Below are 21,903 nucleotides of genomic sequence, written 5' to 3'. Positions count from 1 at the left end.
CAGTCTCTTTTAAAGTCCAGACAATTTTCAAATTCGAGTGTATAAACTAATGCAGAGTATTTCAATAAATTGATAATATACCTGCACGGTTTATACTTACAAAAAAAAAAAATTATAAAAAGATTTAAAAAATAAAAACGCAAATGAGTTGCATGTAAACCATCACGCTGCGACTAGTAGGAGCTAAGATACAATGGAAAATGTGAAAAAAAACCGGCCAGGTATACCTAAATCATAACTTATATCTTCTACGCGGGCAACAGCTATTAGTTAAATAAAGTTTCTTTAAATGTATTGAAAATTAAATGTATTTTGAATCTTTTCTTGACATTGACACTGAACACTTTGAAAGAATTGTTTCAAGGTCCAATATCCCGCTATCGGAGCTTGAAACAATTCTTTTGTACTACGTTAATGAGTTTCTCCCTTCACTTGTTTGTCGATTCAAAGCAGTATCTTATAGTATTACTAATTGTAATCAAAACAAATTATACTTAGTTGTCTTTTTGTTTGTTTTGTTTTCTAATCTGAGTATAGTTTTTGAAACGCAAGCAACACAGGGATTAAATTCTAAGTGTAAAAGTCGTATTTAAAAAAAAAATATTCTGTTTGTAAGAATAAATGTTAAAGATATTTATTTTATTTTGCATTTAATTGAATTATTAAAGATGATTAGATTCGTTGTAATCCAATACCTTCAAAATAGACACTTGTAAAGGATTTGAATTTACTTAATTCACTGAGATCAAAGGCTTACTCCAATTACTATTTCGAAGAAAATGTTTTTTGAATTTATCAAATTTTAATGGAATTTAATTATTCATTCTTGAATTATATTATACAAATAATAACTTAATTCAAAATATGATTTTAATTTTATGTCTTTTATACCCGACTGCATGAAGTGTAATAAGTTTTGCATCATGCATTTGCATCTTGTATGTTTATAATATTTTCGAACTGCTGAACTGATTTTCATAATTGAGGTACGTATCGTTAAATTTGTCTTAGCAACTTTTCTTTGAAAGGTGACGTAAAAAACAAACATTTCGGTAAAAAACAAGAATTTCTAAACAGTATCAGACTTTCATCACCGTAATTCAAGTTAAGTTAATCTTCGATCACTTAACTATTTTTACTCAAGCAGTTTTTTTTTATTTTATCTGTGTTTCACAGACATGCAAGAATGATACTCGGGTAAGTGAAGATCTAAAATATATACATTTATCTGTACAATTCATTTGGGAATACCAAAGACAGTTTTCCAGATAAGGGCAACGTATTTGAATTGTTCTTGCAGATTGAGACTGTGAGTGTATATTATATACTACTAGTGGACACTGTTCTGTGGTATTTTCATAATATAAACATATAACGATGCGGTGTGGTCACTTGTGGTCAATTATGTCCGATGCCATGCAAATTGAAAACCACATACATATATTATTAAATTTATTGACAACCAGAAATCTATTAAGCTACCAAACTAACCACGGCTGCCAAAATGAAAAAAAAACACAATTATTTGGAACCAGTACCATACCATTATTTTAAAAAGAATCTAGATCTATTAATAGGTAGTAGAGACATTGATATCCAGTAAAATGGGTTGAGGCAGCAAGGGGCCAACCAAAATCCCTTAGAATGACACTGATGCCGTAGGTGTCAGATAGGCAGTTGTTTCTTGTACAATCTTTTTTTCGACAGTAAAACCATACAAACCGTCTTCAAATAAAAAAATGGGACTACATGACAGCTTTTTGACGTTAAATAAAAAAAAACAACAAAATCGGTCCATCAGAAACAATCAAAGAAAACACAAACGGATTGAGAATCTCCTCCTTTTTGAAGTCGCCTAAAAATACAATATTCTTTTGAGTTTCATGAGATTGAAAGCGGACCCTAACGCCCAAAAACGCTTAACTAAAAAGATAGGTAGACTGAGTTTAATTTACCAACCATAAAACTACCCTAATTGCCATTTAGCCTGAAGTCACTGGACTTCAGAACAGATCTATCTCGTCAGAAATAACTCTCTGTTTTGTATAATTTCGTGATATTCGATTCGACGGATAGTTTTTCTCTGTAAATCTCGCAGGAGCAATATATGTCTCGGTTATTTATGTCCATCTCACAAGCTTGACCTACTCACACATATGTAGAGGTTGTTCGGGATTCAGACACTTTGACACACTATAAAAAGTGCGTGTAATTAGTTTTTAATTATGTTTGAGTCTAACAGGTTGTCAAATCTGTTTTTGTAGAGATCGTAAAATAAATTCCATATACTTTTAAGATTTATTTTATAAAAATATTTTTAGTACAACCATTAAAAACCAGTAAAAACTTTTTCAATGGATGGAACAGTAATAAAAACTATAAGGCTAATATAAGATTTTTGCCAGTTGTAATGTAATAAAAAAGATATGAGACAAAAAAACACTGAAATTAATTACCTGTTTCAAAAAACAAACCAATTACGAATTACTTTTAAGCTTGTACATTCAGAAGCCGACCTCAACTGTGATGCAAGCCTAAAAAAAAGAACTGAAGATATTAAATAAGTCTCACCGTTGAAACATACATCTTTAAACTGCCATAACGTATTGTGTAACTATTATAACTTTTCTTATTAACAACAGTACACAAAATCCAACACAAATTGGCCATCTGAATCGTGTATCAGTCAAGTTCGGTATCATAAACGTCATGTATTCTGTCGCTTCAGAATCCAGCTTATTGACTCGTAAAATCGCTATATCTGCAAAGGCACTCACAATACAGCCAATCCTTTCGAATGATGTAAAGCGCTGAGCTGAATAACAAATAGCTGTCGAAATATATTCCATTTAGTTTATGATACCCTGGTACCTCTCGGGGGTAGAAACAATGTATTCATGTTTCTCATTTCGTTTAGAAATAGGAGATAAATGTACTACACAAACACGTTTAAAACTGTTTAAGGGCCAGATATGTTCCTTTGCTAACTTTTAAATAATTTATTTTCACTAAGGTCTTATCATTCCACGAATCGTAGCTGAATAGAGTTATCCGAGAATTGGACAACGAATTCTTGGAATTTAAATTGATGAATCAAATAATAATTAAAGGAAGGTAAACAGTTATTTTGTATTTTGATTAGAAGAGATGTTTATTAGTACTTTCTAAATAAATAACTTTAAACCAATTTCGAAGAAGGCCTTGATTAGGCGGGAATATTCTGAAACTAGTCGGTTAATTTTGACGATCTGCGCGAATAAACTGTTAAATACCTACGTTTATTTTTTTAGTAACTTTCCTGAGAATTAGTGGTGATTAAATTATGCAACGGCTTACTCCCGCGTATTCGTCGGGATCGCCCGACTAGTTTCGGACCCTACCGGAGTCCTTAATCATGAGCTAATTGATGCATCATTTAATAACGTTGAATACGTAGTAATCCAAACATAGTTTTCGCCTTACAAAATTCAATCGCTAAAATTAATTCATAATTGAACGTCAATAATTAAAATATTACACGAACCGTCTACTCGTTGTTAACCGAAATGCAAGTCATTATATGTTGTTGTTCTCGGTATTGTTGTGAGGTATTGTAGGCTTAAAAATCGGTGGAAGTTTTGAATATTTTCAGAATCATCGACGTACAGAATCGTTAACTGATATGTTCATATTAATAGACCTTCATTTTTTTTTATAATTCTGTTCCCACATCACTGATTGAGAATCCAAATAGGCTGTCGTCAAATTTAAGGGCTGTGCACTTGTGGGTGTAGTTTTTTTAGTCTTTCAATAGCTGGTTTATAATAAATGGATTATATAGCATTTCATGATGCGAGTATCAGTTTTCTATTAATGCTTAATGAATGACGTTTTGATGTATTTGCAGAATACTTTAATACGTAGTTTTCTTTCTGTTATTGGAACCCGGTAATAGAGAATTTCAATGAAAATCTCGTTATGTTTCCAACGAATGATCTGTTTTATAACTTTTCCACGAACAGATTTTATTTCAAAGTTTCTATTCAAATAAGACCTTTTAAATCAAGTCAAGTAATTTTCAACGTGATCCAATCTTGTAGAAATTATGATTCCTTTTTTAGAGTAAAAAAAATAAAATGGTTTCGAAACGCTGTTAAACGGTGCAATAACACTGTCTTCATTAAATTTACTGGCCTGTTGATCTAGTGGTTAATGACCCTGGCTGCTAATCGGAAGGTCTTGGGTTCGATTCCCATCCAGGATAAATGTTTGTGGGATGAGCATAATTTGTTCTGTGTCTGGGTGATATTTACCTATAGGTATTATTTAGAATAGGTAATATAAGTATTTTTATCAGTAATCATAATACAAGCTTGGCTTAGATTGAGACTTGATGACGTGTAAATATTTGTGGAATATAATAGTTTATTACCTATTATTAGTAGCTACTCGATAAACTATATTTATACAGATAAGCTTGGTGTCCTCTACTACTTAGCTGTCTGTGCAAAATATTAAAAAAAGACCGTATTATTTATAAAGACCTATCTCCTAGTTTAATTTGTAATGTATGATGCACGGCCACACATATTGCAATGCAGTTTGTAATAAAGCTTTCAATAGACGGAGTGTCGTTTATTTATTGCCTCAAAACTCCTGACATTGCAACCCCACCACATTACACAACACAAATGTATATCCAGAAGTAGCAGTTACTTTTTAAAGTTTACACTAAAGTATTTTAACCGAGAATAAAACCTAAACATTCCAAATGGAGCTCGTGGCTAAGCTATAACCGCATAAGTGATTCGATCACAGGTTAAGCTATGCTTGACGCGGTTGGTCCGTAGATGGGTGACCATCTTTGCCATAACGAGTTCCTCCGTGTTTCGGAAGGCACGTTAAATTGTGGGTCCCGGCTGTTATTCCTACATCTTTGACAGTCGTTACAGGTAGTCAGAAGCTTGAAAAAGTCTGACAGCCAGTCTAACCAAGGGGTATCGTGTTGCCCAGGTAACTGGGTTGAGGAGGTCAGGTAGGCAGTCGCTCCTTGTAAAACACTGGTACTTAGCTGAAACCGGTTGGACTGGTAGCCGACCCCAACATAGTTGGGAAAAGGCTAGGCCAATGATTCCAAATGAGATAATGGATAAGTTGAGCCTAATCTACAATATTAACATTTTATTATAAGTTTCTTTGTAACTTGGGTGTTTGACTCATATTGCATATTTAACTAAAAACCGGTCAAGTGCAAGTCGGACACGCGTCCCTGAGGGTTCCGTACTAATAGGCTACTTTTATGATTGTAACAATCGTTGCTTAAGCTCGATCTTTATTTTTTTGAATTCTTTTAAAAAATAATATATAAAAATAATAATAATAGCTATCTAGCTATTATTGTTCATGAGATACTGCCTGGGAGTAGACGGACAGATAGACATCATCAATGCCTCGTACCTCAGAAATAGGGCTTCGTTTTTAACCTTCGGCTGTGGAACACTAAAAAGACGTCATATTTAGTCGATAGTTAAATCAAAATACCTACTACCCACTAAAACAATGGAATATTCTATTTGATAATAACAAAAAATCGCGCAGCGATTTATGTATCATGTTTTAATATCATCATATTTTTAGAAATTCTATGAAAATTAATTTGTACGCAACCGAAGCCGCGGCTAAACTACTACCGTGAAATGAAAAAGGTTTTCAATTACAAAATTTCTTCGTCATTGTCAATATTCCTGGTATCCTATCAATGGTCCTAATTCAAATTCCAGTACTTAAATTAATTGCTTAAGTATTTAGGTAAAGGGTCACGACCCATTGTGAACAAAACTCAACTTAATAAACAAATTAGACAGCATTAAAATTAAATATATAGTGTTGCCATTAGGACTGATTGTAAATGGGTAATAAACCTTCAGCCCACGCCTAGAGATAAATAATAATAAAGGATCCTAATGTCTTTTGTTTATTTCCAGACGTTTTACTGTTAGAGGGCCTTCACACTGACTGACGTGACGTGTTGTAAGTTGGATTCCCGTTTAGGACAAGCATTCGTGTGATCCGACACGTGGTGACTTCGTGCATGTGACTTCAATATTTTTGAAATGGAAGTCACAAGTAAGTAATACAGAATCTTTATTTTTGGCATTTATTGCAATTAATGCAGCAGCTGTAAACAAATTCTACTCTCTGACTAATTCATGAGATACATCCTGGTGAAAGACTTACCTATGAACACATAGCGTTACCTTTCGTTTTTACACTTTGAGTAAGACACAGACAGTTCGACTCAATAATAACTAGTTGTATGGAAACATGGGTGTAAACATCACACAATCGCGTTGCCCCATTTCGACAAAGCAAGGTATAAGCCGCGAAGTCGCTTATCGCTGATATACCGTACCTAAAAAAATAAATTCGTACGCGTATTAAACGCCTACGATAGAGTAGTACTAGTGTGAACGCGCCCTTAGTCTAAGTGAAAAATGAGTTTGGTCGTAATTTCCCCTGACTGATTTTTATGGCTTGAAATAGGTGTCTTTGAAATAGATGGCAACTGCAAAGTTTGTTCGGTTTATTCCCGCTTAATATAGCTGTTATGTTCTAATATTAGAATCGTCCTTTTTAAGAAGTACGAATACCTAACCGATTTGTCAAATTGTATCGTCAACTAAAAATAAGAAAGATATAATACATATTAATCCTTTTAAGGTAAAACAACCTTTTAAATAACTTCTAATTTTAGAGTCTCATAGCTGTCTTAAAAAAGGAACCCTATTTCGAGATTCCGCTGTGTGTAGGTACGTCCGATACCAGGATTTATCCCAAAAACCGTTATAGCCTAACATTTGCATATTTCACATATTATGTAGATTTTTGTTGCCGCTATAACATCAAATAATAAACAGAAATCAAAGCTTGGCCATGATCTGATTTTTTTTTGCATTTTTTTATAGCCTATTTGTGAGGATTCCTCTCCTCATTCTCGATTTTTTTGTTATGAAATATTTTGAAAATTATTTCAGACTTCCAATAAGAGAAAATTCACTTATTAGAAGTCTGAAATAATTTTCAAAATATTTCATAACAGGTTATTTTCCAGACTCTCTATTGATAAGCATCCCGTCTATTATCAAGTCCAAGATGAATAGAATCAAATTGGCGTCATACAGATACGTCAAAAAAGGGTCGAGATCTCAAGGGCCTTGGGATAATGTTAGGTCCGAAGCACAGATAGAAGGCTATCTCTATACAAAAGGACGTATTATTGACACTATTTATTATATTCCCCTACTCCATTCATATGTGAAAAGCTACAAAAGAAGAAATACAGCAGTAAAAACTTGATATCGTCACTTAAGGTTCTACCAAAAAGTTATGATTGTTAAAAAGCTGAATGAAATGCTAAAAAAGAAGGCGTATTCGATATTACAAAACCGTTTTCCACATAAACTATGACGCTATGAAGGGATTGTTATTGGATCGCAATAGAAATCTTAAACTGTGTATACAAACGTTAAGATATATCAAAATTACTTGAAGGCGAGTCTTTAAGAGCACCAACTATATGGGTACGTGTTGTGCCGTGGAAGTACTCTGGCGGCCTTACGGTTCTATATATGGATTTGTATGCACGATCACGAGGTGTAGGTTTGATCCCAATAGGCAGAGTACTAATGTAACTACTGTACTTCAAAGAAAAATGTTATTTCTTAAATAATCTAAGGCACAACTGAAAAACGGTGAAGGAAAACATCGTGATAAAATCTGGAATCTGGAGCTAGCGTGGTAATCAATGCGCAAAACATCCCTTTACGTCAAAAGGCCTGTGCCCAGCAGAGGAGCGTATTAAGGCTGGTATTACTGAACCGAAAACAAATGACAATACACTATACTAAGTGCATAAACATTATGAACAGCCTTCAATACATGCGCTTCTGGCCTAATTCAAACTATGGCAGATAGTTTGCTAACTAGCTAATAGCCACTCAGCTAAAGTGCCAAGACCCCTTGAAACTTCTGGTTTGAAGGGGAACGAAGTGTCAAGTTAAGTTATTAAGGGCTCATCGAAACTGGGACTTTGTTTTTTTGAGAAAAATATCATTATCATTATCAGTCCATATTCGTCCACTGCTAGATATAGGCCTCCCCAATTGCACGCCATCGAGAACATTTTTTAGCTGCTCGCATCCAGCAACTGCCAGCCATTTTGCAGAAGAATAGATGGCTTAAATAAAATAATTTAACTATTAGTGGTTGACTTATGATGTTTTAAAGCAAGAATGCAGTTATTATGGAAGCGAAATAGCACACTCTACAGTGTAGATCGGTGTCTCGCTTTATAGCGACATCAGTTTGTGTGATGAGCACGATCCTTTGTTCCGTATCTGGGTGTAATTTATCTATAACATGCATGTATTTAGAAATACATAGTACAAAATATATAATATGTCCTTTTATTTAGTTGTCTAGTACTCATAATACATTCTTTGTTTCGTTTGAGACTAGATGGCGTGGTGAGAAAGATTTAGAATATTATACTTCTTAAATGGAATTACAAAAACATCTAGGTACATGGACGAAAATAGTACTTCCGTTTACCCTTTTAAGAAACAGGTAAAGTGTACGTACTAAAAATTGTTGCTAATTAAAAGAAATTTTAATTAGCATTTGAAAAGATAAAACCTCATTTTGGAAGTGGTTTACATTTTCGTGTAACACACCTTGGAACAATTCATATTTGATTCCTATACAAGGCAACATGTTCTGAAGTTACTTTCCACATTTACATTCCGAAGTTAGTAATTCAAATTTCAATTTAGTCAGGTTGGAGGTATTTAATAATTATGCAAAACGAGTCAACGTAGAGTTAGTTCAACATTTATTATAATTATATATGAAACTATTTTAGAGTTAATTTTTATGTGTCTTTAGCTATCGTTACACTTATGATGTAGTACTTGAAAAAAAAAGTGTGAATAGCACAGTATTACAGCTTTTTAAATTGCCAAATAAAACGTGATCAAAAATAAATGCTTGTTCCTTTTGTATTCGAATTAAAACTTGAAACATTTTTACAAAACCTTGCGTTTTATTTTCATTTTCAATGTGAGTGTGTCCAGCTGGCCTGTCATGACTGTGATTTGTTTTTTTTTAAGTTTTTGTTAGCGAAAACCGGATTTCCGAAAGTATTTTTTTTTATTATTATTATTATATTATTTATTCTTTGTTTTTTTTGTGGAATCTTTCCTTCTATTCTTTCAACGGTTTAAGTTTAAACATGACTGGCAAGGAGACGACAGAGTAGGAATGGTTTCTATTCTATCGATAGAACGATTTACGATATAATTCGTACCAAATAATAAAATAAGAAGGTTTTATTTAATAAATCTAAGTTAATAAAATATTATGTTGAATATTAATTATTGAAGTTCAAACTTTATTAATTAATATTCAACATAATATTTTCAAAATAGTGGATAACAATATGTTGATAGATCCATAAGAGTTCAGTCATGAAATTCTACTAACTTTGTCAACCCGCTGAGTCTGTTAAGAGATTCTTTCAAACCCCTTTATGAACCAATGTTGCTAGCCTACATTTTTATAATAGTTCCTACCGGTTTCCGCCAGTCAGAAACATTGATTGAAATCTGACACAGAACGAATCCAACGAATGCGGTTTGTGACTCTCAAAGGATTCGATATGAATTTATCTGACACACATCGTTAGCATATGAAAGTTTTTGCCAAAAAAAATATTAATTTGGAATATTTGCGTCAGTAAAATTAAAAAAAGCGATAAAACTGTTTGCACAATTTATTAAAAATAATTGGTGTATCGCGGATGACGGGCCTCTGAGACAAAAGAATATAAAAAACTTAAATATAGGTTACCGGTTCTATAATTCAGTTTGACTCATGATCATTTGCGCAGCTGCTTTGTCAACAAAGATTACTAAGGAATTTCCTGCCGGTTCTTCTCCATATAATGACATTTGGGAACCGTGCAACTAGAGTAATTGCTATAACATTTTGAAAGAACCTGAAAAAATTCATTTGAAACAAAAACTTTTTAATTTTGATTTTGAAACATTCAGGAGGGTATGGTTCGTTTGATAACAGTTTTTATTCCATGGTTCATTTTAAACTGGTCGGACTGACACGGGGTTGAAAAGATTCAAACAAAAAGGGCAATGTTTGATCGTTTCAGAGTCTTTTTAGATCTGAGGTAAAAAGTCGTTTTTCGTTTTCATTATAAAGATAGCCAGCAGTCAGCTGCGTACCCAAGATAAAGAACTTTTGACATTCTGGCCTTAAAATCTTAAATAATATTATTACAGTTGTGGAAGAGGGACGCCGCTATAGGCCATGTAGTGTGCTGCCTCACTCGCACTACTGCGACAGGCTTACTTTATGAGGTGATGATCTTCTGAATGCGGATCGAAGATCTTTGATACCGTGACTAAAGAATAATGAAAGTCACTAAAATATATCTAAAAATGAATCTCTAGATATAATCTGCATTCGGCGTGACGGTGACAAAACAAAGGCAATTTGAATAAACGTAATTATTTACTATGTTTCAAACGCATTGTAGGTTTCACTTCAATATTATAACCTTTTTTTTAAGATCTCGTTAGTAAAACCTTAGGAGTTTAAAGACATCTGTGGTGGAAATTCATTGCTTCTTAAAATACGAAATAAGTTCATGCTTATTTAAGAATGATGCGGTTTGTTCAAAAGCTTTCTTTCCATAACCGCTTTTTCGTATCTTTAAGTTAACTTTATAGAAACCGCTTTGAAAAATATTTTTGAGGGTTGCTAAAGAAACGACGAAGCATTTTAACCTTTGGGTCATGATAAATACAAATATTATTTTATTGCGAGTTACGTACAAAAAAAACACACTTCGCTTATTACAAGTTGAAGTTCTGAAATGTAGAGCATTACTAAGGAGTCTTTTACTAAATAGGACCTAGTAAGAAGGTCGAATAAGTTCAGTAATTCTTAGAATTTTGAATACGTAATTAGAAAACATAAGATCGTTATATCTTGAACAAGTGCAGAACTTGTTTTGGCCTTCGAAACCCAGTAGCCCAACCCCGTGGGCGAATTACTAAGATACCGACCTTTCGATTAACAAAATTTCTTCTAAAACATTCAAGTTGAAATAACATGTTGACTCTAGTCTCTTTATTGAATGATTTTTTATTTTCAGTTTTGGTGAAAGAAAAATTACTTAATTTTCCTTCTTATTGCCACCTAATTTAATGAAGTTGTCATTCATCATTGTGGGATATACTTATTCTTGTTTTTATTTTCCGGCTTTTTCGTACTTTTGACTGCAGATTACAAACAGTTTATATATTTATTTTTATTTAAAAAAAGGGGTATCATTGTATATACATATTACACTTATCAGGTAGGTAAATATATTAAACAAATCAGTGTATTTGCCGCAACAGTTTCCACATATTAATCCACGAAATAGCAGTTGTAGTTATCCCATATAAGCATGTTGTCCACTAGAGCACTCATTAAAGCACTGTTATCTAACTCTATAGATCACTCCAGAATCACTACAATTACTAAGATATAATTAACTAGCGTACAAAAACATGAAACAGTATGAACCAGATTAATAAAACTTAAAAATAGAAAAGGCCCAAGTTTTTGAATCTTAATCTTATACACCGTGATTTTTTAGTCGTCTTACAAAAGCAGCCCAGTTCATGTATCCAATGACTAGAACACGTTCATGATAAAAAAATAGGCATTTATGAGATTTGAATAAATTTAAAATGCAATTTTTATTCAATATTATGATGCAATTCGTAGTTTTTTAGAAACAGCACTGGTGCGATCGCGGTCCGAGCCTTGGAACAATGGTGAGGGGAGCGGGCGGCGGCGTTTTTATCATTTTTAAGAGTATATTTCAGATTTCTCTTGTTTTACTTTTCTTCGTACTTATTATCTTAGTTGATGATAAAAAAATAATAATCGCGCCTAGGGGTATTTAACGTCGGAAACATGAACTGGGCTACTTTTGTAAGACGACTAGAAAATCAACGTGTATTTTATCTAATTTTGTGTATTGACTCTTACCCCACTGACTCTTACCTTTCCCATCTATCCTTTATAATAATCGTTTAAGGGATCTGACGTCATTACCTAAACATATCTATAGGACTATGAAGAAAATGCTTTAACTTCATAAGCAATTGAAATAGGAAATCGCTTCAGCCATTAAATGAATAATAAATTATTTATTGATTTAAGCACGAAAAACTGTATTGTTAAGTGCTAGTCAGTCCTACAACACTGAGGGTATCGTACAAATAGGCTAAAGAAATAAAAAATCTAAAGTAGTTTAATCTCAATGTCTATTTTTATTGTTTGCTGTTAGAGCATGTGAAGAAACTGAAGAAAATTCAACTCCCTTTCCTTTTCCTCTCCGTTTCACTCATGACGTACGTGAGTAGGTACTGGTGACAGTCAGACGATATTTTAACCTTCAAAAATGGCTGCTTAGTAGCTCACTTTAATAAATGACTTGAAATGTACTGTATTCTGACAAATAAGTTTATCTTTATCTTTAAAATGTTTTGAAAACATACAATATGAAAATAGTAGAAAAAAATCCGTTAAATAAAATTCTGTATTTATCTTCCTATGATAGGTAAAAGTTTCCTCAGTTGGTAAACAGTTTTGCTTGCGACTGTACACAAACAATGTTTGTTGTCCATACGACCTTCGGGCTTCAGCTAACAAAAACACACTTTTAAGTATTAGGACAAAAAGGTTATCAAAATATTACGTGTTTCGACGCGAAGATTACAGACCTATTTTTAAAGTTTTCTTGTAAACCAATATGTATTTTAAGAAACTAGAAACGAAAATCAATCACCACTATATATTTTTGCTAATTGAATGCGGTATTTACGATGGTTTCACAAACTTTCAAATCACATTCACAAAGAGACCCAGACTCAGGACAGGCATTCGAAGATCACACAATTGTTGAACCCACACATCCCGCTTACTGGGTTTGGGCTATATATAATATTCTATTTAATAGGAATGACTACTAAAAAAAGTAGCTTGCCAGTTTAAAAAAAAATAGACACATTTCTTTCGGCAAAGCAAATGTATAGAAAAAGGGGAAAATACCTATTAATAAACGGACCCATTTTCACCAGGGTCGGAAAATACATTGAACATCAACATACGGACTTGCGAACATGTCTGCTGCACTCTATTGCTCTTGTACGCTTGAATTGCATCTAGGTAAGTAATGTAACGTGACAGGTAAACCACTCGCCTTTATAACATTAGAGCAAATAAAACCGTTAAATGCGAGTGCAAGTAGAAAAAAAACAAAAGAAAATGACACCCATGAAATGTGATACCAAACGTTGCTAAACGATCGATGATAAAATGTATTAGTTATATATTATTATTTTGTTTATATAAAGGCTAAAGAAATACATCATTTGTGATAATTGTCCCTAGCAACCGTCTGGCAGACGGACAGACAGCGAAACCTTAGTATTTTTGTTCCGTTTTACCTTTTGGGCATGGGACCCTAGAAATATTGCTTCATTCCGTCAGTTAATGACAATTTTGTATGGTCACAAAATTATGTTAAAAGAAAATTGTACCTATGTTTAAACATGTATAATGAAGGCAATAAGACATATTACATCACATGAATGTTTTATAGAATTGTTACAAAATGGTGACAGTATTTGTGACTTATATCAAACCCTTGTCTAAAAAGACTTCTGACATAAATATATAACTGTCTTGTACACTACTGAATCGATATTTTCTATCCAGAAATTCTGAAATACAGGAAGGTACGCTTGAATGCGCTTCCACTTTTCGTACTTTCCTTAACGCTCTCTTGGATTCAAACCTATCACATATCCATATTTGTGACTTAGAGGAATAATTTGAATATAAAGGTACTATAAATACATGGAAGCATTGTGAAAGCCTACTCGTTCGTAAAAAGATAAGGGAATATAGTTTTAGACATGAATTCCGCTTACATTCGTTATATTTTTTACACTCGCTGTAACTTGTGTCGCGGGGAGTTTCACACAGTAGAAATCAGAACAAGCGTTCGTGGATCACGCTTCATAAATGCTCCGCCGGGGACCGAACCCGCGACACGACACGCACAGTAGGTTTAGAGTCAATAGTTAGGTTTTGTTTTTACCCTTTAGATACAGAACCTTGCAACCCCAGACTAGAAAATATCAACAATTTACAACATTCATTTGTTTTGGTATTTACTCATTCACATATTATTTAGAAGCAAAAAAACAATCATAATGAAATAGCGCGTCCGGCATGTTTGCCGACGCCGATGTTGATAGTTTCTCTACCATCATGCGTTAGAGATGCGCATCTATGCTTCGCCGGTTTCGCGACAGCCCCAACACCATTCTCGGGGTTCGCTGAAAGGTGGGACTCTCCGATCTTGGGGCGGTGGATACGACTGCATGTAGTCAAGAAGACATTCTTTTTTCGAATTTTCGATTTTTTTTAGTCACGGGATCACTTCATGTGAAGAGACCCGGTCCTTTTTAAAGGCGTGCACGGGGACACAGGTCCAACATGTAGAGTCCTTGTTGAGAGCTTTAATCTAAAATTTGATGGGGTTATTATTATAATCACCAAACATGTCCGCCAAACCATACATTCGAATGTAATACCTAAAATCATTACCACCTTAATGCCGCCGAGAATACGATAACGTCGCCATATCTTGTTATTTAGATATTCACATTAATATTAAGGTGATAAGGTTCAATTCTAAATACATTTAAGTCAATTAGAAGGCAGGCTTTTGGGCTATAAGTGATGATAAGCTTAGCTACCAGACTAAGTATCTTGGGGGTCTGTGCGACCCTCATTAGCGGTCTGCCACGACAGTTATTCTTAGTTAAGCCATTTCTAATCCTTCTTACTAACTATGACTATTTATGATACGCCAGCTGATAAGGGTTGCTTGATAGACCTTGTTTGTAAAGCTTCGTTGATCATTGAGATTGAGTGCTCATTTCAGACTACCCAGACATGTGCAGGACTCATTCATTTAACTAACATACTGCATTAACATGGTAAGGAGCTCGTGGCTAAGTAACTGCACAAATTGTTCGATCACAGGTTATGCTAAGCTTGACACGGTCGGTCCGTGGATGGGTGATCATCTATTTCATAACGAGTTCCTCCGAGTTTTGGAAGGCACGTGGAATTGTTGCATCTTACACAATCGTTAAGCCTAGTTAGTAACGAGAAAGTCTGACGACCAGCCGTACTAAGGTGTATCTTGTCGTTCTTTGTAAATCACTGGTACTTAATTAGATCTGATTAGATTGAAAACCGACTCTGAGAAAAAAAGACTGAAATAATGACTGTATTAACCTGGCATATTAGTTCCCACGTTCTTCCTACCATCTCAAGCATATCACAGTCTCACTTAAACAAAAATTTCTTCCTTAATCTACTTTCAAGTTAAGTAAGATTCAAAAACTCTTCATATTTTATTTAATAAAAATAAAATTGTATTTTTTCTTTAATAATAGTTTATGGGGGCTTGAGTCAAACTTGCAACAACGCGCGTAAGCTGATTTTAAACAACAAGAAGAAGTTTTAAAACTTGTCTCAGTCGAAGGCACTGACGTCCTAAAATGTCTTTTTGTCTCTCTATCCTCACTTTACAGTGACAGAGACAGCGTGAGTCTTTGCCGTGGCTTTTAACTGGGTGACACTTGTGAGCAAGTTGGTAAGAGTCGTCTTGTTGTAGTGGCATTTAATTGTGAGCCATTTTCTTTGCAGTACGGTAGTTTTTATCAGACTATGAAATCCGGATGAAATAATAATACTGGTCAAGTCGAGTAGGTCCCGCGACACTGCGTCGAGTAATCCAAAAATAGGCTAAGGAAAACTACATTATTTACAGAAATTGCCACCAATCAAATTTGTCGATCGTGATCGTCGCTGCTTAACTTCTACTCTAAATGCCAGTAACTGAAAAATTGTGTTGTACTAGTCAAACACTATTAAGTTACTAAAAATGGGATGGTATTGATATAGACGTGCTATTATTTTATTAATTAAAAATTCAATCGGTATCAAAGTTTTTGTAAGCTTTGCTAAGTTCAATACGTTAAAAAAAATAAACTCTCACTATCTTTTAATCTCTGAGTCGTCCCAATACATAATCTAATACTTCTTAATTTCAACTTTTAATTAAATACATTCCTTGAATCCTTATGCAAATTATTTAACTAAGCTTACTTTAAGTTTTTAATATGTCTACCGATCCCCAAAAAGATTAATAACACTCACAATCTTATCTACGAAAATCTTATCTTTTTTATCAAATGTAACAAATTTTTTTTTCAATTCTGTAAATTAATGTAACAGATATATTTTTTGTTTATGATTTCTGTAACAAATTAATACAACGGAGTACTTTCGAGGTGGCAAAATAATGAATTACATAACACGGTACTAGATGGCATTGCTGAAACAATCAGCCATTAAACAAAGAGAATAAGGTAGTCACAGCTAGACTAGCTAGTAATTAATAATGTTACAATATTCGAGTGACTTTAATATTATTTTAGTAAAATTTCTATGTTATCTCGCAAATATAATTTTTGTATGCCGCCTATGTCTGTGTCTCTAATTTCAAAATAATAATTATTGACGTAAACATTTCATCATTGGCCTTTTCCAACTATGTTGGGGTCGGCTACCAGTCCAACCGGTTTCAGCTAAGCACCAGTGTTTTACAAGGAGCGACTGCCTATCTGACCTCCTTAACCCAGTTACCTGGGCAACAAGATACCCCTTGGTTAGACTGGCTGTCAGACTTTTTCAAGCTTCTGACTGTCAAAGATGTAGGAATAACAGCCGGGACCCACAATTTAACGTGCCTTCCGAAACACGGAAGAACTCGTTATGACAAAGATGGTCACCCATCTACGGACCAACCGCGTCAAGCATAGCTTAACCTGTGATCGAATCACTTATGCGGTTATAGCTTAGCCACGAGCTCCTCAATTGTTGACGTAAACAAAGCTACTAATTCATTGTTTGATAAAAGGTCAAACTTATGTAATATGAATACCTTATTACTTTAGTAGGTAAAATATTTAAAGTAAAATGATAACTTGGAATTATTGGTAGTAGGTATCGCAATAGGAAAATAAAGTTTCATCGTTATCATTTTATTGAGTCCGGTTCCTAAAAGGCTGTTCAAATTAATTTTCTTTCACTTAATCCGGTTGTAAAATGAAATGTTAATTATCGTCGCTACTGACAACGGAGTTTTAACTAACTTTCACATTAATGAATCAATTGTAAACATGGGAGAGCCGAGTGGTTGGTTTACCAAGCCCACTGTGTACAACGTGGCGCGGGTTCGATCCCCGCAAAAAACAAGCGTTTGTGTGATCGACAAACGCCTGAGTCTTAGTGTCACGTGTCTAGGTCACGTGACATGAATATTTATGAAACCGGGATGCTACATATGATAATTCCGTACTGTGGGAACTGTTCTTTTTAAGTGTTTTTAACCAACTGAGAAAAGAGTAGGTTATCAAAACGGGTTGCTATATGAAACCCTTAATATTGAAAAGTAATCAGTATCCTAGTTTGTTTACAAAGTGAAAATAGGCAAAAAAACAAGAAATATCAGTCAACATCAATTGTTTTCTTGAGTTTTAAAAATACCTACCATTCTCATAGTTATTAAATGGCGTTTTCTTTTTTAATTTATTTTTTATTAATTAAATCTAATATTATGTAATACTTAAAGAACACAAACCGCCGAAAAGATAACAACTGACAAAATTTCGCAAAAAAAAAAGTTCCTTAATTGGTTAGAAACACATTGTTTAAAAAAGACGCATGACGTCACACGACTCTACAAAATGTAGCTTTGTAATCACGTAGAGAGTACTTGTTATCTTCATTCACTTTGTCCATATAGTTTTTGTTTAACGAAGAAAAATAACAATTGTTTATTTTCTTTTGATAACCAGTTAACATGAACCCCAGTTATATTAAAAACTGAAGTTTATACAGTATTTGGATGATTGTTACTCTTTTACGCAAAAACTACTGAAAGAATTTTGATGGAATTTCGTGTCATATATATACCTTAAAATAACAGGAGAATTTTTATTTTGACTCAATAACAGAATCGTGCTTTACAGAGGTAATCAAAATCTGCTATTGCTTATAATATATACATTTTCTTTCGGAACAGTACATTAAGTATTCTGTATTAGTACTCATAGACTGGTATTACGATACGAGATCATTCAAAAACACTACACTTAGCTAGTTAGAGGAGCTCGTGGCTAAGCTATAACCGCATACGTGATTCGATCACAGGTTAAGCTATGCTTGACGCAGTTGGTCCGTAGATGGGTGACCATCTTTGTCATAACGAGTTCCTCCGTGTTTCGGAAGGCACGTTAATTTGTGGGTCCCGGCTGTTATTCCTACATCTTTGACAGTCGTTACAGGTAGTCAGAAGCTTGAAAAAGTCTGACAACCAGTCTAACCAAGGGGTATCGTGTTGCCCAGGTAACTGGGTTAAGGAGGTCAGATAGGCAGTCGCTCCTTGTAAAACACTGGTACTTAGCTGAAACCGGTTGGACTGGTAGCCGACCCCAACATAGTTGGGAAAAGGCTAGGCCAATGATGACTTAGCTAGTTAGCATATTCTTTTTATACATGTTCGGCAGTCCGGTATCAGAACGGTCCCATGTTGACTTCGAACAGAGCTATTACTTAGTTCCTTGGCAACAGTCTGTACACAAATCGTAGCTAAGGAAATAAATATAGCACCATATAAATAAATACATTCTTACTAGCAATACCAACAAGACATTGACACCGCTGTCAAGTTGTACAAGTATTTTTTGACACCGATTTTGCTAACAATTTTGTTGCCACTCCTAGTTTTATTAATACTTTTATCAATTAAAATAAAAATTAAATCAAGAATGCCACTTCGTAATTTTTGAACACTCGCAACCAACAAGTCTACACCACCCAACTTCTCTCTTAAAAAGTAACACCCAATTAACAATAATAAGTATTTCCAATGAAAATGATATAGGGTAGAAATATGTGTAACTTAAAAAAAACTGTCTTAAAAAGGCTATGCAAAGTGAATAGCCATTCACTGCCTTTTAAGACCACTTTTTCCCAATTTCGTTGATGAGCAAATCAGAATGATTTAAATAAACCCTATAATTAATGATGCCCAACTGCACTGAACTTTTTAGTAATAATAATTATATTTAACTCTCAAATACCTATATCTGTAAAATTACCCAAAATATACAGCCATGGGCCTTAGGCCTGCCTGTGTGGGCGAGATGACGTGACGTGACATTGTTCATACAACACGGCGTGTTAAATACAGGCGCAAGTTATTAATAGCACTTCAGAGTTATTTACAATGACATTTTGGGCTTTATTTCCAGAGTAATAAAGGTCCACTTAATGACCAGAAAATATGGGTTCGAGGGTGATAAAGTTTACAATTAAAATATATTTAATTATTTCCGCAAACCATGAAACACAAAAGTTTCTTGTCAATCTTATATGTATACATATATCTTATGTGTATATAAATTATTAAATAAATAAACTTTTAGGGAAACTTTTACTAACTTACGTTTGGAAAATTTTAAGCAAGATATGTATTAAAAATTGTCTTGACGATGTCATTGTCAACGTTTTGGTCTCTATCATATGTAGGAATACACAAACACTTTCTCATTAGTACCGTCATGGTTTTGCTGATCTTTTTCTGAAATTTAAACATCCGGGAAAAAATGAAAATGAATTTATTACTGTCGAAAAATGTTATATGCAATATTATAGATTGAAAACAAACATATTTTTATAGAAACTTAACTAACGTGAGAATTCATTATTAAAGCTGGAGTCCTTAATAAGGAGCTGAGGCGACGGGGTCGTGATTCGAACTCTCCCTGCAGCACGAGCTCATGCTTAAGAAGTCCGGTTAATCTTAAACATGATGGGTACGAAACTAGTCGAACAATGCGAATAGATACGCTTTCATTTAACAAAAATCCTAATTACCTCTAGCGGTATAACTCCACACGTCACACAGACGTCAGCGAGGGCGAGGTGCGTCATCAGCAGATCCACTCTGGACTTCCTTCTCCTGGACCTGGCGAGGCTGATGAGAACCGCCACGTTCCCCACACCCCCCACTGCGAGCAGGATCCCATAGATCACGAGAACAGGTCCTTGATCACGGAGAACTGACTCCGTAATGTTGGTACTCACTGTCGTAGCACCGTCAAAGTAGTCCCAGAATTTTTTATCGATTTCCGATGTTGTCATCACTGGGAATTCCTCATCGTAATCGTAATTGTTCAAAAGCATTTTGAATTTTTACATGTTTTCTTTTTTTTTAATCACGCACTTTTTGGATTCTTGTTTAATATTAGCACTATTTGGATTTAGCACACTCTACATTCATTCGAAAGGCAAACTTAAGTTATTGACTTAAATTAATATAAAAGATAACAAGCTTCTCGCTAAATTAACAAACCAGAACTTTTAAGCCCCTCATTAAGTACCACCACTGAAACCACAACAACAAAAAAAAACTTATTAGTAACTTCGAAAGTTCGTAATATTACGTTCCGCTACCGCCATCTACGGTTTCGCTTTAACGCGTCTGGTCCTCGCGGCTACGCTGCTACGACTGCCTCTACGCGGCTACGGCGTAGACGCTATTAGCCAAGATAACAAAATTGCTTGTTTATATTTACTTGCTTTATTAGTTTGCTTGGCTTTGCCTGACGTTCCAAGAACATCCTTGTATTAAGTAGCTGTCTTTTGGTATTAAAATTATCCCCTTGCTACAGTTAAGTGGGAAATTGTTGAGCACATAGTTTTAATGATATTGTAAAACTTTTGAGAGTGCTTCTACGAATTTGGTCTTCAATAAATATGAGTGTTCGAATTTTGGGTTTATTTAAAAGGTTATACGTATAAATAAAGTAAGTCCCCGAAGTTTTTGTGGAAATAGTGGTTTCTTAGGTTTACGCGAATGTTAGACATTAAAATGAAACTACTTTTACGGATTTTATCGCGGTTTAATTTTTCAGTTCACGGCAGAGTCTGCCCGTGACCATGATACCTGCAAAGGTGTCGAAACGTCGGGAACTAAAATCAAAAATTAAACCGCGATAAAATCCGTAAAAGTAGTTTCATTTTTTGTGGAAAGTTATTTAGTTTTTAAAATCAAAATTATATCGACACTCGTTGATAGAATGATATGCCACATGAGTACAGGATTAAAATTACCACTTCGACACGGGTTTTTTGAATAGGAGTGTGTAAGCCTCTGGATTCATCCACGAAGTATTATTTAGTAAGTTCAAAAAAATAATGACACCAACAAAATGTGACCACGTATACACGCGGCCCAGTCTATCCAATTACGTACTGCCAATTAAAGCAAAACAGGGCTTTTCCAGTTATAACTCGGTATAAAATCATCGTCTTGTCAGCACAATTTAGTAATAAATGTTGTAATAATTAACTAACACACACACGAGTGAGCTATTCCGCGAGTTTAATTGGCCTTTAGAAAACTGGGTGGGTGCCTTGTGTTCGGGTATTAAATATAATGAATGGGAATTTTAGTCTTGTTATTTTAATTACTGTTATGTGTTTGTGGGTGCGTGGAAGGAGATCTTGTCTGTTTATCGTGTTTTAAGATTTTTGCATGATTGAACGAATTATTTTTATGTGTATTTTCATTCTATGTTTGTATTTACCGTGTGTTTACTTTTTAATATATTTTTGAATTTATTTAAGTGTTAGCGA

At 34.2% G+C, this 21,903-nt stretch overlaps 1 protein-coding gene across 1 annotated transcript in view; it reads right to left on the bottom strand.

Annotated features, from left to right (window-relative positions):
- LOC113494087 (gonadotropin-releasing hormone II receptor-like) overlaps nucleotides 1-20,448 on the bottom strand; it is a 65,289-nt gene extending 44,841 nt beyond the window's left edge. The window contains exon 1 of the mRNA XM_026872234.1: nucleotides 20,140-20,448. Within this exon, the coding sequence (XP_026728035.1) occupies nucleotides 20,140-20,448 (309 nt within the window). The remainder of the gene's footprint in view (nucleotides 1-20,139) is intronic.
- Nucleotides 20,449-21,903: the final 1,455 nt, after the last annotated feature.

This window comes from Trichoplusia ni, chromosome 5 (assembly GCF_003590095.1).
Source record: "Trichoplusia ni isolate ovarian cell line Hi5 chromosome 5, tn1, whole genome shotgun sequence".
Lineage (NCBI taxonomy): Eukaryota > Metazoa > Arthropoda > Insecta > Lepidoptera > Noctuidae > Trichoplusia > Trichoplusia ni.
The sequence above is the reverse complement of the archived record's forward strand: the minus strand, read 5'-3'. Positions and strand labels throughout refer to the sequence as shown.